General features: G+C 35.1%; 2 protein-coding genes across 2 annotated transcripts; both read left to right on the top strand.

Moving 5' to 3' along the window:
• The first annotated feature begins 4,355 nt into the window (after positions 1–4,355).
• LOC145636806 (uncharacterized) lies at positions 4,356–5,405 on the top strand. Its single transcript, XM_081688353.1, has 4 exons — positions 4,356–4,706; positions 4,794–4,817; positions 4,885–4,941; positions 5,208–5,405. The coding sequence occupies exons 1-4, from the start codon at positions 4,356–4,358 to the stop codon at positions 5,403–5,405; spliced, it is 630 nt and encodes a 209-aa protein (XP_081544479.1).
• A 7,202-nt stretch (positions 5,406–12,607) lies between these two features.
• On the top strand, positions 12,608–14,520 carry LOC145613631 (scopoletin glucosyltransferase-like). The gene has a single exon (XM_081668745.1). It carries the CDS (start codon positions 12,742–12,744, stop codon positions 14,206–14,208), a length of 1,467 nt encoding a protein of 488 aa, XP_081524871.1. The 5' UTR covers positions 12,608–12,741; the 3' UTR covers positions 14,209–14,520.
• Positions 14,521–17,880: the final 3,360 nt, after the last annotated feature.

Here is a 17,880-nt window from a genome sequence, read left to right as displayed (position 1 = left end):
ATTGATTTAAATAAAATAAGAAGTGGGGTAGTTGAAATATTAGAAAATGTAAAAAAAAAAAAAAAAAGTAAAAAAAAAGTGTAGTAAATAATTTATTGAAAAGTAATGAATGTGAGAGAAAACAAATAATAAAAATAAATTTAGTAATCGTAGTAGATTCAAGTGAAGATCATGAAAGGAGAATGATATAATATTAAAATGTAGTTTTTTTGCCAAAAAAAACAAGTGTAATACTTATTAAAAAACGGAGGGAGTATTAATAGAGTATAAAAACCATCAACTTAAGTTTTTGGTTGAGTTAGTTCTCTAACATGGTATCAAAGCCGGTGTGAACACAAAGGTCACGAATTCGTATCCTATCCACCCCTCCTTTCAAAGTGGAATATTAAGCACATGCATGGTAAGAGGAGGGTCTATGCTACATCCACACTTTAAGCCCCTTGCTTGAGAGGATGCTATAGAGTATAAAACATATTATTCCTCAGCTTCAACCATCAGCTTAAGATTTTAGTTAAGTTGGTCCTCTAACAAGTATATCCTTATAAAATATAGTGGCGGAACCAGAATTTATTAATAGGGAGGGGGGGCAACGTATTAATATTACATTAAAATACATAATTAACAAAAATTGATACAATTAAACATTACATATATTCCTACTTAACAACATATTTAATGAATATTTAATTATAAAATTCTAACACGTTATTAAAAATTATGGTCAAAGTCAGTATATGAATACTAATAAAGGGATAATGTGTCTTCTTCTTTTTTTTTTTTTTTTTTTTTTTTTTGGTGAAAGGATGCTTAGCGAGCCGGATTATTAGCATTTAATTAACCGAAGTCAAGCTCCGCCAAGGCATGTCACTTCTTTTGGGATGAAGAGTGCACATTTTTTTGTTGAATTTAGGATAATTTTTATACGTAAAACTTTGATAATATATATATATTTTTTTGAATAGTTGATAATATATATTTATATTAGGAAAACTTATATATAATGGGTAACTTTCATTCATTATAAGGTAACTTTTGATCATTATAATAATTTAATAAATGTTTGTGTATTCAGTACCCAAATTTTAGAAGCTTATTCAATATACCCATTTTTTAGTGGTGACCATGGGCCATGTTTAAGATTTCTTGGGATTTGGGCACCGGTCTGATGGTCTCTAAAGAGCCACATTCGGCACATTGTAGGGGTTTCCACAAATTAAAGCGTATTTTAGTAGTTTTACTATTTACTAGAATTGGCCCATTAAGGGGGCCTCCTTCCTTTCCTTTCGCATTTCTTTGACCAGGACGGCCCAAATAATTTGTAACTCGTGACTTTATCCGTCACTACTATTCTATCACGTCTTGTAACAATCATTTAGAGTACTTACTAATTAGCAAATAGCAATATTTCTTTCTTAAGTTTAGGCCCTGTTTGGGAGAAAGCTGAAAGCTGAAGCTGATTGAGTTAGCTGATTTTGACTAACTGATTTTATTAACTGATTTGACTAACTTATTGTATTAACTGGTAAATAGCTGATAGCTTAAAGGTGATTGAGTATGTGAAATGACTAATAAGCTAATTGTGGGGTAGGTAGTTTAGATAGGATTTTAAATTAAATGAGGTTATAAATGTCATTTCACAATAATTAATGAATAAGCTAATTGAAAAAGCTCCTAAAGTGAGCTTTTTCAAAAAGAGCTTATTTAGTGGAATAAGCTCTTTCAATAAGCTTACTACCAAACACTTGTATTAGCTTGTATGACTAGTCAATCAGCTAAAGTTAGTCAAATAAGCTAATATACCCCCAATAAGCTTACTACCAAACAGGGCCTTAATCTTTTTTAGTAGAGCAAACTCGACGTCACAAAACCAGGAATAGATCGGTTGACACATTTTTTTTTTTGGGATGATTGTTCTAACAGAAATCCTTATGACAATGTTTTATTATACATATAAGTTACAAATATTAGATAGTCAAAATATAATTTGTAATATTACTAAAATTTTAAATGTGTAACTAAAACAGAATGGAGGAAATATACGTACTACATATATAATGAACATACAAAGCGACCATTAAATGGACATATATATAAGGAAAATTTGCAAATTATCACCCAAAAATAGTTCCATTTTCTAAATAACCACCCATTAAAAATTTTATTTTAAATTACCACCCACTAAAATATTTAATTACGCAGATTACCACCTTTTTTAAATTTTCGGTTGATTTCATGTGTGTGGGGCCCACAGTCGTTATTTCCCTCCTAAATTTTTTTATTTTCTTTCGATTTCACTATTGTAAGCTACTCCTCTCTCAATTCTCTCTGCAAATTCACCTAACTCCATAAATTCTCACCCACTCTTCAAATTTAGATCCTAAATTGCAGATTAAAACCCTAAATTATTTTAAGTTGAGATAAAAATTTGCTCCAGTGTAATTGGGGCTTTGCTTGAAGGTTGTTTGCGAAAATCACCATTGTTAGGGCATCTGCTGGGGACCACGTGTTGAGTTCATTCACCTGACAATTGCTTGCTGTCAATGGCGACGTCAGAGGTTAGCAATTTAGTTCCTTGTCTTTAATTTTGTAAGTTGTTGGTTGGTGATGGACTGATGGTAGAATTTCAATTTTGTTGAAAGTTAGGGTTTAATTTGTACTTTGTTGAATTATTTAATACATTTCAATTATTGTTTAATTGTTGGTTAATTGTTTAAGTATAGATGTTGGTAGGACAGTGATGTAGGGTATATGTTTATTGCTGCTATGTATGTTTGGTTTAAAAAAGTCTTCATTTTTTTCCTATTTCTCCTTATTTTGCTATTACATGCACAGATTGCTGATCCTGTTGAATTAGTTGATGTTAAGGTTAGGTTAGGGGGTGTGTTTGTGAACAAAAAAATAAGGGGGAAGACTTTGTGTGGCTATGAGGGTGGCTTGGAATATTGGAGGTATAAGTGCAAATTGAGTGAGATGTCAGTGGACTTGCTAAGGGAATCTTGTATTTGGGGGTTTGTGAAGCTAGACTTACATGTGCCAGACTCATGGAATATTTGGTACAAACAAAAGGGCAAGACTTGGTCAAATGGTAAAAAAGAAATTCTGAGTGAAGATGATGTAAAGGGCTTTTTGGAGACAAAGACAAAGAATGGGTTTGTTGTAGTGTATTGTACTAGCCAAGTACCTAGTACTGTACAACCCACCCAAAACAGAAAAACCAAAGCTGATAAGCCCACTGAACTTAGGAGAATCCCTAGGTTTAAGCTGAATGTGAAAAATAAAGATAAGGTTGTAGATCAGACTGAAGAGGGAGGTCCATATATGAGACTGTGAAAGGGAAGAAATCATCAAGGAAGAGATTGTTCTCTGAGAGTGTCAAAGAGAAGAAGAAGCAAGGGGAACAGGAAGGTAGTTCTGGGAGAAATACAGTGAAGGGAAAGGGAAAGTGTACAGCCAAGGGTAGGAGGAAAAAGAAGACAGGGAGGGAGGTTGAGTTGGAACCAGAAGCTGGATCTGGCTCCTCTAGCTCTGACTGCTATGACACTGACCCTGATTGGAATATAGGGGAAGAGAAGGGGTTAGATGAAGATGTTAAACTTGAAGAAAATGTGAACAATACTATTCAGAACATAAATCAAGATGTTAATGCAAGTTTGGAGTGTGTGAAAGATAAGAGAGAGGATGAGTTGCAGAACAAGGAGTTGATCATTGAAAGTGAATTATTGAGCAAAGAAGTAAATCTGCAGAGAGAGTTTAGTTCTGATTCAGAGGAGTTGTATAGCCCTAAGTGTTCTGATGATGAAGAAGACAAGTACCCATGGTTTCATGCCTCAACAGACTTCAAGAAACCAATAGTCTTGCTGAAAGGACAGAAGTTTATCAACAGTAAACTGCTTAGGAGAGCATTTAGGGTTCATGTAGTGGAGAATATATATGAATATTGACATTTGCACAGTGATAGCAGCAAGTTAACCATCCAGTGCAGGAGGAGATGTCAGTGCAAATGGAATGCAAAAAAGTGTAGGCTGCCTAAGTGTACCTATGTTGGTGGGAGGAGATGCCATTTTAAGGTGGTTGCTAGGAGATCTGTCAACCAAGATTTTTAGCAGATTAAGAATGTGAATCTGAAGCACAAGTGTGTAAATTTTACTGGTGAATTTCTAGCTGAGAAGTACATTGAGGATTGGAGAAGTGATCTAGGGTGGAAGCTAAAGGGATTCATTAGGAGGGTGTTAACTAATCTTGGCATAGAAATTACTTATAGCAAAGCTTGGATGTCAAGGGAAAGAGCTAAGCTAATGATCTATGGATCAGCAGCACAATAGTATGCCAGAGTTTGGGACTATGGCAAGGCTCTCATGAAGTATAACCCTGGGACACAATGTAATGTTGCTATTGATGGGATTGAGCAACCTGAGCCCCCATTATTCCTTAGGATGTTTGTTTGCCTAGCACCTATGGAAAAGGGCTTTTTGTCTAGCTGTAAATCCTTAATAGGGGTTGATGGATGTCATCTCAAGGGTCCATACCCAGGGAAGATACTTGTTGCAGTAGGGAAGGATGACAACAACAACATTTTTCCCATTGCATGGGCTACCTGTGAAATAGAGAACACAGAGACATGGGTGTGGTTCCTAGAGAGCCTAATGAAGTCCTTAAAAGATGAAAATGAAGGGATTGGATTCACCTTTATGCTAGACAGACAAAAGGTGATGCATTACTTGCTACTAATATATTATTTTTCAAAGTTTGTACATTTTTTTTTATGTAATGCATTACTTTTGATTTTAAAACAGGGGTTGTTAGAATCTTTCCAGCAGGTAGCTAGTCCCTAATGCAGACACAAGGTATTGTGTCAGACACATTTGGGCCAACTTTAAGTTGCAGTTTAGTGGAGCAACATTCAAAGAGCTATTCTGGGCAGCAGCTAGGGCTACAACACAGGTATACATTCACCTCAAATTGGCTATCTGTTTAATCACTGTGACTGTGTGTGAATCACTGTGACTGTAACTGACTTTGACTGAATCTGACTGTGACTGAATGTGAGTGTTTGTGAGTGTGAGTGAATCTTTATGACTGTGAGTGAATCTCTGTGACTGTGTGTGACTGTTTGTGTTGCTGAATCTGTCTATGTAGGTGTGTGTGTAAGTGTGGTTGTAAATGTGTTGCTAAATCTGTCTATGTATGTGTTCTTGTCCTTTTTGTAGTTTGATTGTGAAGTGGCAATGGAGTCAATAAGGTTCTTGTCTGAGGATGCATTTGAATACCTAGCTGACATCCCAGCTGAGCATTGGTCTAGACATGCTTTTAGTTCATTCCCAAAGTCAAACATGTTGGTTAACAATGTTTGTGAGACTTTCAATGCTGTGATCAAAGAAGCTAGGGATAAGCCCATATTGACTTAGATGGATAGGCTTAGGAGGTATATAATGAAAAGAAACAATGATAAATGGGAAAGTTATCAAAAAATGGAGGGAAAAGTAGTTCCATATGTAAGAAAGGCATTCCAAAGGATAGAACCAGCAGGTAGGCATTGCATTGTGCAAGTTTCTAGAGGTGACACTTATGAAGTAGAGCTTAATTCTGACATAGTCAAAGTGGACCTAAGCAAAGGTACTTGCACTTGCTACCATTGGAAGCTAACTGCTATCCCTTGTGTCCATGCATATGCATGCATCATGGACAAAAGGGCAGACCCTGAAGAGTATGTGGATACAGGTATGAGGTAGCACCTATGCCTGGTCCAAATCATTGGGAGAAGGTGAAGCTAAGGGAGCCACTACCACCAGCCATCAAAGTACAACCTGGGAGGCCTAAGAGTAAGAAAAGGAAGCTGGAACAGGGAGAAATTATGGGGCAGAGCCAGCAAGAAGAGAAACCAGTCAAGACAAGGACAACATGTAAGAATTGTGGCCTGCTTGGACACTATGCTAAGACCTGCAAAAACCCATCTGTGACACCAGTGGCTATATCATCCCCTAAGAAAGAAGGTGGTAGATCACATTTGAATACTGAGTGGGTGAATGACCAAAGGAAGATGAAAGCAGAAAGGGCATCAAGAAAGGTAATTTAGACTGACTTTATGCTAATTGTAGTGTAGGTTTAAGTTTTTTAGCACTAAATGTTTTTTTTTTTTCAAAGTGTTGTTGGTGGTACACCTGGACCACATAGTATAGCTAGGAAGAAGTTCCCCCAGGAAGAGCATAGGAAGAAGCAGCAGCAGAGTCAGCAGAGTGGTCAACAGCAGAGTCAGCATCAGAGTTAGCACCAGACTCAACAGCAGAGTCAGCAGAGCCAGGCTTCAACTACAACAGCTGCCACAGCCTATGCACAAGATTCAGAAGCACCAAGAAGCAAGTTGCACACTATTAGAATGACTAGGGAATAGAGTACTTTGAAACAATCTTATTTGAACAATGACAAGTTTTTTTTTTAGTATTTGAACAATGTTAAGTCCTTTTTTAAGTAGTTGTACAATGATGACTGCCTTTGTTTCAATCTTTTGGATTCTGTTTTAAATTGGTGAATGACTAGTTGTTGAATGCATTGGCAAGATAATTATTTGAATTTTTGTTAATACTTTTTGTCATTGATGCCAAAATAAAAAGAACTCATACCAATCAAATCACAACTCATACCAATCAAAAAATTGATACAAAAATAACTTGTTTCATTCATTACTACATACAAATAACACTACAAATCATCACTTTAATCACTCCACCTCCCACTCAAACCAACTTATTAAGTACAACACTACCTAAAACTAATAACACTAAACACATAAGAACTACAACAACCAAAAGCTTGCTGTCAAAACCACCATTGCTATGGAGCATCTTCTTCCTGTCACCATTTAGGACCTTGCATTTCAATGTCAGAGTATCAACCTCATTAAGCAAGCATCTTCTTTGGGCAGTGATATCATCAACCTGAACTTTGAGTGTGTTCACTTCACCCTTCATCAAATTTTTGTCAAGCACCAACTGGTTAATCACCTCTCTCTGCCACTCAGTCCCTTCAATGTCAACCCATTCAAAAGACTTACACCCCCTAGTTTCAGTGTTAGGGTCATAGAACTTGCAAGCCTTGAATTTCCTGCCTAGGTTAGAAGTAGTCCATGATGTCAACTTTGCAAAAGGCAAGCCACAGTTGCATTTCTTCTGGTTTGTGGGAGAAGTGTTATTCCAAGACATTATCAGACCTAAAATGAGCATAAAACAAGTCAGTTAAAGCAACAATAACAACAACCAACCAAGTATACAACACTACTTAATCACACACCTATTCACTGTGGTGGTTGGCCACCATAATCAGGATAACCAGGGGGTGGTCAAGTCCCATTTTGCTTCATCCTGTACTCAAGTATACAGTCAGCCAAGAAACCAGGGTCATCTGTGCTTCCAACATGTATGGTGTAAAACTCCTGATTAGGTAACCTCCTAATCATCTTGAACAAATCTCCATCATCTTCTAAAGTCCAATACTTTCCTTTATATAAGTACTTGAATATGGGGTACAAAATGTCAATTGATCCTTCTATAAGATCATCCATATCACGAAGTTGATCTTCAAATGCTATTGCAGTATCTTATAAGTTACTTTTGGCAATCTCATACTCAAGGTCAATAACTATACTCAAATACTTAAATCTGAGAACCACCTTATTCTTTTCCATTTCTGCCACAATAATTCCAACAACAAATAAACATAACAGCTTAAAACATGCTTCAACCAATACTAACCGTACTTAATTAAGTGTACAAATTGCAAACACAACTTACCCAGTAACTAACTAGGGGTGAGCATGGGACGGATACCCGTACCATTAGTACTAACGGTTCGGGTACCCGATAACCAAAATCCCTAAAAGTGATACCCATATCCCGAACCGATAAGTTCGGGTACTCGAACTTCGGGTACCCGGATTTTCGGTTCGGTTATCTGGTACCCAATAAGATATCCTATATTGATAATTAAACTTAATTATGTAGTTATTATGATATAATTTACCACTAATTAACAACAATATCATATGATTTTGACAAAATTATTAATAATATTACTAATCATTGATATTATAAAGTAATTATGAAGTAAATTAAGAGTTTAGATTTTGAAAAATAGATTTAAGTAGGGAAAAAAGCAAAAAATATGCTTATCGGAACGGATCGGGTAACCGTTAATTTTAAAATAATACCCAATAACCATACCCGATAACAAATTATCGGAACGGGTACCCGAACCGTTATGGTTATCGAATCGGGTACCCTAATTTTCGGAACGGTTACAGATCGGTTTTTCAAGTTTTCGGTTTTTCGGGTAGTTTTGCTCAGCCCTAGTACTAACAGCAATTCAATGACAAAACACCTAAATTGGGCAAACAAAATGAACCCTAATTAACTAACACTACTAAAATTCGGCTAAATTGCAACCGTTTTTCTACGACCGTCTGAAAAACGGTCGCAAAATATGTATATTGCGACCGTTTTTTATGCGGTCGCAATATTACGACTGCTTTGACAACGGTCGCAAATTTGCGACAGTTTTGTGGCCGTTTTTAGCCTTTTAGACGGTCGCTAGGATGTTTGAACAATTAAAAATAATTCTAAATTCAAATAAATTGTTTGCGACCGTCAAAGACGGTCGCATATGTCATAATCTGCGACCGTCAAAGTAACGGTCGTAAATGTCATAATCTGCGACCGTCAAAGACGATCGTGAAATTCATAATCTGCGACCGTCATAGAGACGGTCGTAAATGTCATAATCTGCGACCGTTAAAGACGGTCGCAAATGTCATAAACTACGACCGTCACAATGACGGTCGTAAATGTCATAATATGTGTCCATCAAAGACGGTCGTAAAATTCATAATCTGTGACCGTCATAGAGACGGTCGCAAATGTCATAATCTGCTTCCGTCAAAGACGGTCGCAAAAAGCTTTTTTTTTTTATAAAAAAAAAATCGGGTATAAATGTCACCATCTCACCCAACCCTAATTTACTACTCCGTATCCCTCACGCCGCTCCTCTTTCTCTTTCCTCTCTTCTCTTCCATTTTCTTTCCTCTTCCTCTGAATCTCTGATTTCTTTCCTCTCTTCTTTCTCCTTCCTTTACTTCCTTTCTCTTTCCTCATCCTCCATCTCTTTCCTAAGAATTGAAGAATCATATGTTGATAAATTCGCTGTTCGTGTGAAATATTTTTCCTCTACGCTTCTCATTCAAGCTTTGGCTCAAATTGGAAGCTTTGCTTATGGTGTTGATGCCGACGCTTGCTATCACCTCCGCGCTGCTCGTCACGACTGCACACTCGAGCCACCGTCACGACCTCCGCCGTCATAAGAACGAATCTAAAACAAGTCAAGGATTTCTAGATCTGATATTTAAATTAGGTAGATTGTAGATCTAGTTTTATTGTTTCTAATTATTTCTGATTATGTATAATTGTTATATTGTAATTTTTGTTTATAAATTTTGAAAATTTTTCATTATTATTCGAATTTATGGGTAAAATTTTGTATTTTGTATAATTGTTTCATTTCGAATTTATGGGTAATTTTTCTGTATTTTGATTGTTTTATTTCTGATTTTGTGGTTTTTGCTTTTCAATTTTTGATAATTTTGTTGCCGGTGGTGGTGGGTACTGGGTAAGGGTGGTTTTGGGTCAGATCAAGTGTTTGGTGGGTAAAGGTGGTTTCGGGTGGGAGGCAGTTGTGGGTTGAGGGTGTTTCCGGTGAGAGGCAGTTGGTGGTTGTGTGTTGAGGGTGTTTCGAGTGAGAGCCGGTGGGTTGAGGTGAAGTGGCGGTGGTAGCTGTTTGGGTGGGCGGCGATGGTGGGTCCGTTTCTTTTAGGGTGGTGGTGGTGGTGGTTTGGGTGGGAAGTGATGGACTGATGGTGGTGGGTAGTAGCGTTGGGTACAGTTGGTTTGGGTGGTGGGATAACTGGTTGCGGGGTACAGGATGTGGGTGGGTTTTTTTCTTCTTTTTTTTTCTGTTTTTTTTTTAACTTTTTAGCGACCGCCTTTAGCCGTCGTTAATTCTTAAAATTGTGACTGCTTATAAAAACGGTCGTAAATTTTAATTTTTGCGACCGTTTCCCTTGCGGTCGTTGAAAATATTAAAAACGGTCGCAATAAATCTGCGACCGTCAAACGGTCGTAATAATTTTTTTTTGCGACCAAGGAAATAACGACCACCCCTTTATGACCGTTGACGGTCGCAAAAATGAATTGCGACCGTTTTTGCTATTTTCTGCGACCGTTAGAGGCGGTCGCAAAAACCTTAATTTTTATTAGTAGTGTAAACACTCAGTTTCCCTCAATTAAATTGGAAAATAATCCTAATTTGCGAAGAAAGTAAACCCTAATCAACTAATCAACAAGTTTTCCCCAATTTCAGCACAATTAGAACCCTAAATTTAAAGAATGTAATAGGTTACCTGATGCGAATTCACCTCTGAGGTTTCTTCAAGATGCTACGTACAGCAATTACAAGGGGCTGAAATTTGAGGAATTTGGGGAAATTTTGAAGTATAAATCACAAATTAGGGTAGGAGAAATGTTATATAGGGGAAAATCTGGGGGGAAATCCAATTGGGAAGGAGAAACTAGCCGTTAGTAGCCGTTAAGAGGGTCCCCCTCATCTGAATTCCACCAGATTTTGAAAAAAGGTGGTAATCTGCATAAAAAAAATATTTTAGTGGGTGGTAATTTAAAATAAAATTTAAAATGGGTGGTTATTTAGAAATTGATACTTTTTTGGGTTGTAATTTGCAAATTTTCCTATATTTAATTATACAATAATAAATAACATACAAATAGTCACGTGAGAAATGGCCTAAAATAATGCACTAAGGACTTGTTCTCTTCAACTTATTTCAGATACTTATTACTTATTCCTTAATAAATTCAGATCACATCAGAAAGTTCAGATCAGATCAGATCAGAACTTTTAATTATCATTTACTTATTGCTAAATATCGTTATTTGCGTATTAAATTTTTTTATAAAAATTACATATTTAAAAAGTTCATAATGAGACGAATATAACAAGATCCATTTTGATAATATTTTTCTTTATAGATTAGTATTAAAATGCGGTCAAAGGTTAGCCAAATTGTTAAATCAGATCAGACCAGACCAGATCAGAAAAATTCAGATCAGACCTTAAAAAATTCAGACCAAATCTACTTGTTTCAGGTGAAGAGAACAAGTCCTAGATCAAAAAATTTCCACTTCAAAGTAATTGTACTTAAGTAATTAAGAAAACAACTTAAAATTGTACAAAACTATTTTATAAACACATTGTAACACCCAAATATTAAACCGTAGCTTATAACAAATTCCCTTGATTTATAATACAATGGATGCCGAACCACAAAGGCTTCAATTCACGCAGTCCTATTTCCGCTTATGATCCCAACCTTACAACGAAGCTTAATTTTGCCACGGAGTCGTCCGAGCTTCTTATAGAGCAATAAGTGGTTCTTGCAGGCGCCGGTATGCTGCATTGTACAACCGTTTTGCATGAAAGAACATAATATAGAAAAATGAAGAACATATAACTATAATGAAAAGAACATACTGTTAAAATGTAATGAACATATACCCTTCAGTGAAAAGAACATATTTACACCCAAAAAAGTGAAAAGAACATATGTTCATGTTATTTGATTATCTGTATAATGTGCTTTTATTTGTGACATAATGCTCATTGCTTATTGTTAAACGTTCTTTGAATTTTGTCTCCAAATTGTAGTGGGTATATATAACTAATGTTCATTACATAATATTACGATGTTCTTTATTAATATTACAAATGTTCTTTAGATTTAACAAAAAAAAAAAACATAAAACTGGATGTTTTTTACAAAACAGCTATATGTTCTTTATAAAACAGTTGTATGTTCTTTACAAAACATATGCATGTTTATTCCGCGTTTTTTGTCTGTACCAAGCATGGTACATTTGCCTGTACCTTAAAATTTTCACTTATAGAGAGCATAGAGTCAAGCCATTGAAGATGGTGGTCGGGGTAGATCTGACTTAATTGACACAGGAGGAAGATGATTAGAGAAAGAAGAGATAAATGAATTGAATGCTAGATAAATAATTGAATGAATGCAGTTTGGGAGGTGAATTAAAATGGGAGAAAATCATTAGCAAAATTAAGGCCTTGTTCACTTCTATTGAGATATTGTGATATGATATTATGAGAATAATATCATATGAGATATTATTGTGAAAAGATATATATGTCAATTATGATAGATTTAGGAACTTATGATAATTAGGAATATTAGGGTTAGATATTCCTATTATATATATATATATATATATATATATATATATATATATATATATATATATATATATATATAGTAATATGACTGAATATGATAGATGGAAAAATACAATGGAAAATACAGAAAATTATTTTCCCCAATATTTAACTACTTCACTTTATTTTTGCTTAATTGACAGGCCCCAAGTTAGGTTAATAATGTGATAACTTTATTATTTTACTTTTCATATTAACTTTCCAATTATCTAGAATTGCTAGGAAACACCCAACTTCCTACTGTCCTTTGTCAAGGGTTCAATCACGTACTAAATCTAAACCTCTTATAAAATTAAGTAGAATATGCCTAACACTCTTTCTTCCATTTCGTATATAGCTCTTTAATATAAACGAGCTAAACAACACAATATACACAATCCCAAGTTCAATTTAATAAAAATGTTTCCCAACGAACCACAAAGGCTTCATGTAGTCTTCTTTCCACTAATGGCCGCTGGCCATATGATCCCAACCTTAGACATGGCGAAAATTTTCGCAACACATCATGTCAAAACAACCATAGTCACAACACCTCTTAATGCACCAACCTTCACTAAACCACTACAAAGTTACAAAAATGTCGGTCCTCCAATCGACATTGAAATCATTCCATTTCATTCTAAGGAAGCTTGCCTTCCCGAGGGAGTCGAAAACTATGAGCATTGCACTTCTGATGAAATGACAACAAGGTTTTTGAAGGGCACCGAGATGCTACAAGAATCACTAGAGAAAATCATAGAGAAATGCAAGCCTAATTGCCTAGTTGCTGATATGCTCTTGCCTTTCGCTACTGATGTAGCAGCCAAATTTAATATACCAAGGTTAGTATTTCATGGCACTAGCTACATTGCACAATGTGTGATGCATGCCCTAGGTAAGTATGAGCCTTACAAACAAGTTTCGTCCGATGAGGAGGAATTCGATGTCCCTCACTTTCCTCATGAAATAAAACTTAAAAAATCTCAATTACCTACATTTTTGAGAGGGCTTGGAGAAAAGCATATCAATGATGAATGGATGAAGATATTCGGTCGTGCTATGGAGGCTGAGGAGAGGAGCTATGGAATCATTATGAATAGTTTTTATGAGCTTGAGCCTGATTATGCAGATTATTATAGAAAGGAGATGGGTAGGAGGGCATGGCATATAGGTCCCGTTTCATTATGTAACCGCGAAAAAGAAGCTAAGTTCCAAAGGGGGAAGGATTCTTCTATTGATGAGCATGAATGCCTCAAATGGCTTGATTCAAAAAAGCCTAAGTCGGTTGTTTATGTTAGCTTTGGTAGCTTAGCTAAAGTCTCAACCTTGCAACTCCAGCAGATCGCGATGGGCCTAGAAGCATCTGAGCAAGATTTTATATGGGTTTTGATGAGTAAAAACAATGTGGATGGTGAGAATGAGAAAAATGAGTGGTTATCTCATGAATTTGAAAAGAGGATGGAAGGAAAAGGGCTAGTTATTAGGGGATGGGCACCACAAGTGCTAATTTTGGATCATGAAGCGATAGGAGCATTTGTGACTCATTGTGGGTGGAATTCAATCTTAGAAGGCATATCATGCGGGGTTCCCATGGTAACTTGGCCAGTATTCGCCGAACAATTTATGAATGAAAAATTGGTGACAGAGATACTGAAGACCGGGGTTGGTGTGGGAGTTAATCAATGGAACATAATGGTGGAGGGGAATGTGAAATGGGAAGATATAAAGGAAGCTATAAGAAAAGTTATGGTGGGTGAAGAGGCTTTGGAGATGAGAAATAGGGCAATGAAGCTGAAAGAATTGGCAACAACGGCTGTTGAAGTTGGTGGGTCATCATATAATATCTTGCAATCCTTGTTACATGAATTGCGCTCTTACAATGCCTAAATATATTTGCATGTAATAAGAATTACACTAGTAGAAAAAATAAAAAAGGCACCCCTTAATTGCCACCGGTTCAGTCCAAATCGGTGGCAAAAATGGGCTAAAAAATCGGCAAAAAATGGTTTACAACATATACATCTTTGCTTCCGTTACGCAATCACAATCCTAATTAACAATTTCCCTTGTTAGATTGGGACGATTCAAAGATGTCCAAATGTTGAACTCAAGCTATCTTTAATATGTTTCTGTAAGATGTTTGTGTTGGATATTTTAGCGTATTTATCGCTAATTTAAAATTTGGTGCTCTGCCTACGTTGTACTCCGTCCTTTATTTTATTGGTTTCTAATGCATCAAAGTGTCGGCATGTTTCTAATTTCTCAATCTAGGATTTCTTTGCTTTCAATTATTTGAAGACAATGTGTCAAAAATTTAAAAAATAAAAATAGAAGTTGGGTGACAACTTATTGGTTATTTGGTATGGCTTTATATAAAGTTTACATCATCAAGGAGATCTAAAGTAATGTCATACAACAATACCTAAGGCAAAAGCCACCAACCAATAATGTCTGTGATTAATTGTCCCAATACTCACCACAATAAAACTAATATTCTAGGAACTAATTACATCAGTTACGCTAAATATAAGCAATAAACTAGGGAGATAATTTCTCTAAAGATTATCTCTTTGACTAAATACAAAAATATGTACCATATATTTAACACAATCAATCATCAATATTATTATTAAAACGCAAAGGCAAGGAGTGTCATATCGCCACGTGTCACTTTCTTTTTCTTATTTAGCCATGTCATCAAATTACCACATAAGCGATTACTTTGCATGTACATATTAAATTTGTGTACAATAAATTTTATGATAAATTTAATTCTATTATAGTATTGATTGTATAATTAAATAAATTAAATTAGTTGTTAAAAAAAATTATTAAATTAATTTTCATCACCCAAATTAAGTTTTGTAACCGATTGTATTTATTTTGGGCTCAATTAGAACGACGAATAATTACAATGTTTTAAAATTGCTTTGACCCATTTAATTTGTAGCCGATATGTTATTAATGTGATTTATTTATTGAAAGTTTTCCTATCAAAGATAAATATTTTTCAAATTCAAAAAAGTATTATACCAACAAAAAAAAATATATTTATGTGATATTCACAATCTTCCATACCCCAAAAAAAAAAAAAATAAATAAAAATAAAAAAGAAGAAGAAGAAGAAGAAGAAAAAGAGAAACAAACCTGAGGTATCGCCCGGGTCACTAATTAGTTTAAAGTTTAAACGACGACTAATGTTCATTATTATTTTAACTTTTATACTCAATGTTCATATTAAAATTAAATGATACTAGATGAATGGACATTATTTTTATTTTGATGTAATGGTATTCTCTCCATCTCTAATTATTTGTTTCTATCTCTCCCCGCATCTAAATTATGGCGTCTTCCCCCTTGTGGCAATATCAAGGGAACAGAAGAATTAGTTATTAAATAAATTTAATATAAAGTCTTGTGTATTAGATTATATTTTGTTATCAAATCTTTATGTTACTCATTCTAACTTCTAGTAGGGACATGATATGCAAATGCTTTCAATGGTTAGATTGGTTACAAACTTGGGCATCCACAATAGAACAAAACTTTAAGAAGTTTGTTCACTTGACACGTCATCATTATACAAATCTCTTCCCTAACAAATCTTTTATCAACAATAGACAAACCTATTTACAGGTTCATGTAGGGGACCCACTATCAATACAACTCATTAAATTCATCCAAACCAAAAGTAAAGAAAAAACAAAAAAAAAGAGAAAAGCTTACAATTTTTGCCAACTAAACAAGTACAAACCCATTTGTCTACACAAATCTTAACCCACATCAACACAAACCTCTTATTGCTATTGCCTTTATAGAGTTAAATATAACTTTTTATAAAACCCTAAAAAGTATTAAAGACACATGTTTTTACAAAAAAAAATATTTATAGAGAATTTTCAGTTCATGCACTTGAGTCCAACTTGATGAGGAGGGGTCTAATCGAGTTTATGTCAAAGTTGAATCAATCAATCTACAATTTTAGATACTTCACTTTTTTTTTTTTTGAAAACTTTTTAGATAATTCACTTCCTATGCTATTTCTTCCCTCCAAAATCATCCTCGTTTTCTTTTTTCTATTTTCTTTTTAGTCAATACTAGTCTTTTATACACGCGATATGTGTGTGGGTTAATAACTTAATGATAGTAAAAAAAATTATTTCGTTTGTTTGTTGATTGTAATTAAAATATTAAGAATGAAAATCACAAATTAAAATAAATGATTTTGCTTTTCTAAATCCGTATAATATTCATTGGTCTTGTGTCCACTAATTCTAAACATGAATTCTTTGTTAATTCTGGAAAACCAGAGAAAATTGAGAGAAAAATAGGAGCAGAATTTTTGTGTATATTTCTGAATAATGATATTACAGTTTACAAAAAATATATAAACATAATACAGAATCTAGAACCTGCTATAAGAAAGCCAAAAGAAGTTGTAACTAACTTAACAAATATCTATAACAAACTTCCTGAAATCTAGGGAATTCTGTTATGAAGAATCTGAGCTGGCAGAGCCAAATGCTGACTGTATGAAGCTCAGTTGGTTCCTTCTGTAAGCTGACTGTGCTGACTATCTTCAATACCCCCCTTCAAGGTGGGAGCTGATGAAATCACTCCCAACTTGGACAACAAAAACCTCAACTGAGAAGAAGGGACAATTTTAGTGAACAAATTAGCTAGTTGTTCACCAGTTGGAAGATATGCAAGTTTAATAAGTCCCTCAAGAACTTTATCTCTGGTGAAATGACAGTCAATTTCTATATGTTTTGTCCTTTCATGAAAGACAGGATTTTTAGCTATGTGTATAGCTGATTGGTTATCACAATATAAAGTGACAGGCTTCAGATTAATCACTCCAATCTCTTCTAGTAATCTAATCAACCAAGTGACCTCTGAGGCTGCAAAAGCCATAGCTCTATACTCAGCTTCTGTAGAAGATTTAGAAACCAGACTTTGCTTCTTAGATTTACAGGAAATAGGGGAAGTACCTAGCATCAAGACATAACCAGTAACAAATCTTCTGGTGTCAGCACAACTAGCCCAGTCAGAGTCTGTAAAGGCTTGGAGAATCAACTGGTCTGCAGCTCTTAAAAGAATGCCCTGCCCTTCAGTGTTAGCAACATAACTAACAGTATGAATAAGAGCTTGCATATGACTATTCCCTGGCTTCTGTATAAATTGACTTAAACACTGAACTGCAAAAGACAGATCAGGTCTAGTATGTGTCAAGAAATTTAACTTGCCTACAAGACATCTGTATATCTCAGGATTAGGCAGTAGATCACCATCTTCTAACTGAAGCTTGAGGTGTAAAGGCAATGGAGTAACAGCCCTAGAGCTCAGAGCAAAATTACAGTCATGTAATAGCTCCTTAGTGAACTTCTTCTGACTTAAAATCACTCCATCTGCAGAATAACCAACCTCTATGCCCAAGAAATAGCTTAATCTCCCCAAATCTTTTATATTGAATTTCTGATGAAGGGTTGACTTAAGTAGATCCATAGATGACTCATCTGTACCAGTTAAGATGATGTCATCAACATATACTGTAGAAAT

This window comes from Chenopodium album, chromosome 1 (genome assembly GCF_948465745.1).
Source record: "Chenopodium album chromosome 1, dcCheAlbu1.1, whole genome shotgun sequence".
Lineage (NCBI taxonomy): Eukaryota > Viridiplantae > Streptophyta > Magnoliopsida > Caryophyllales > Amaranthaceae > Chenopodium > Chenopodium album.
Note: the sequence above shows the minus strand (reverse complement) of the source record. Positions and strands in the feature narration are given on the sequence as shown.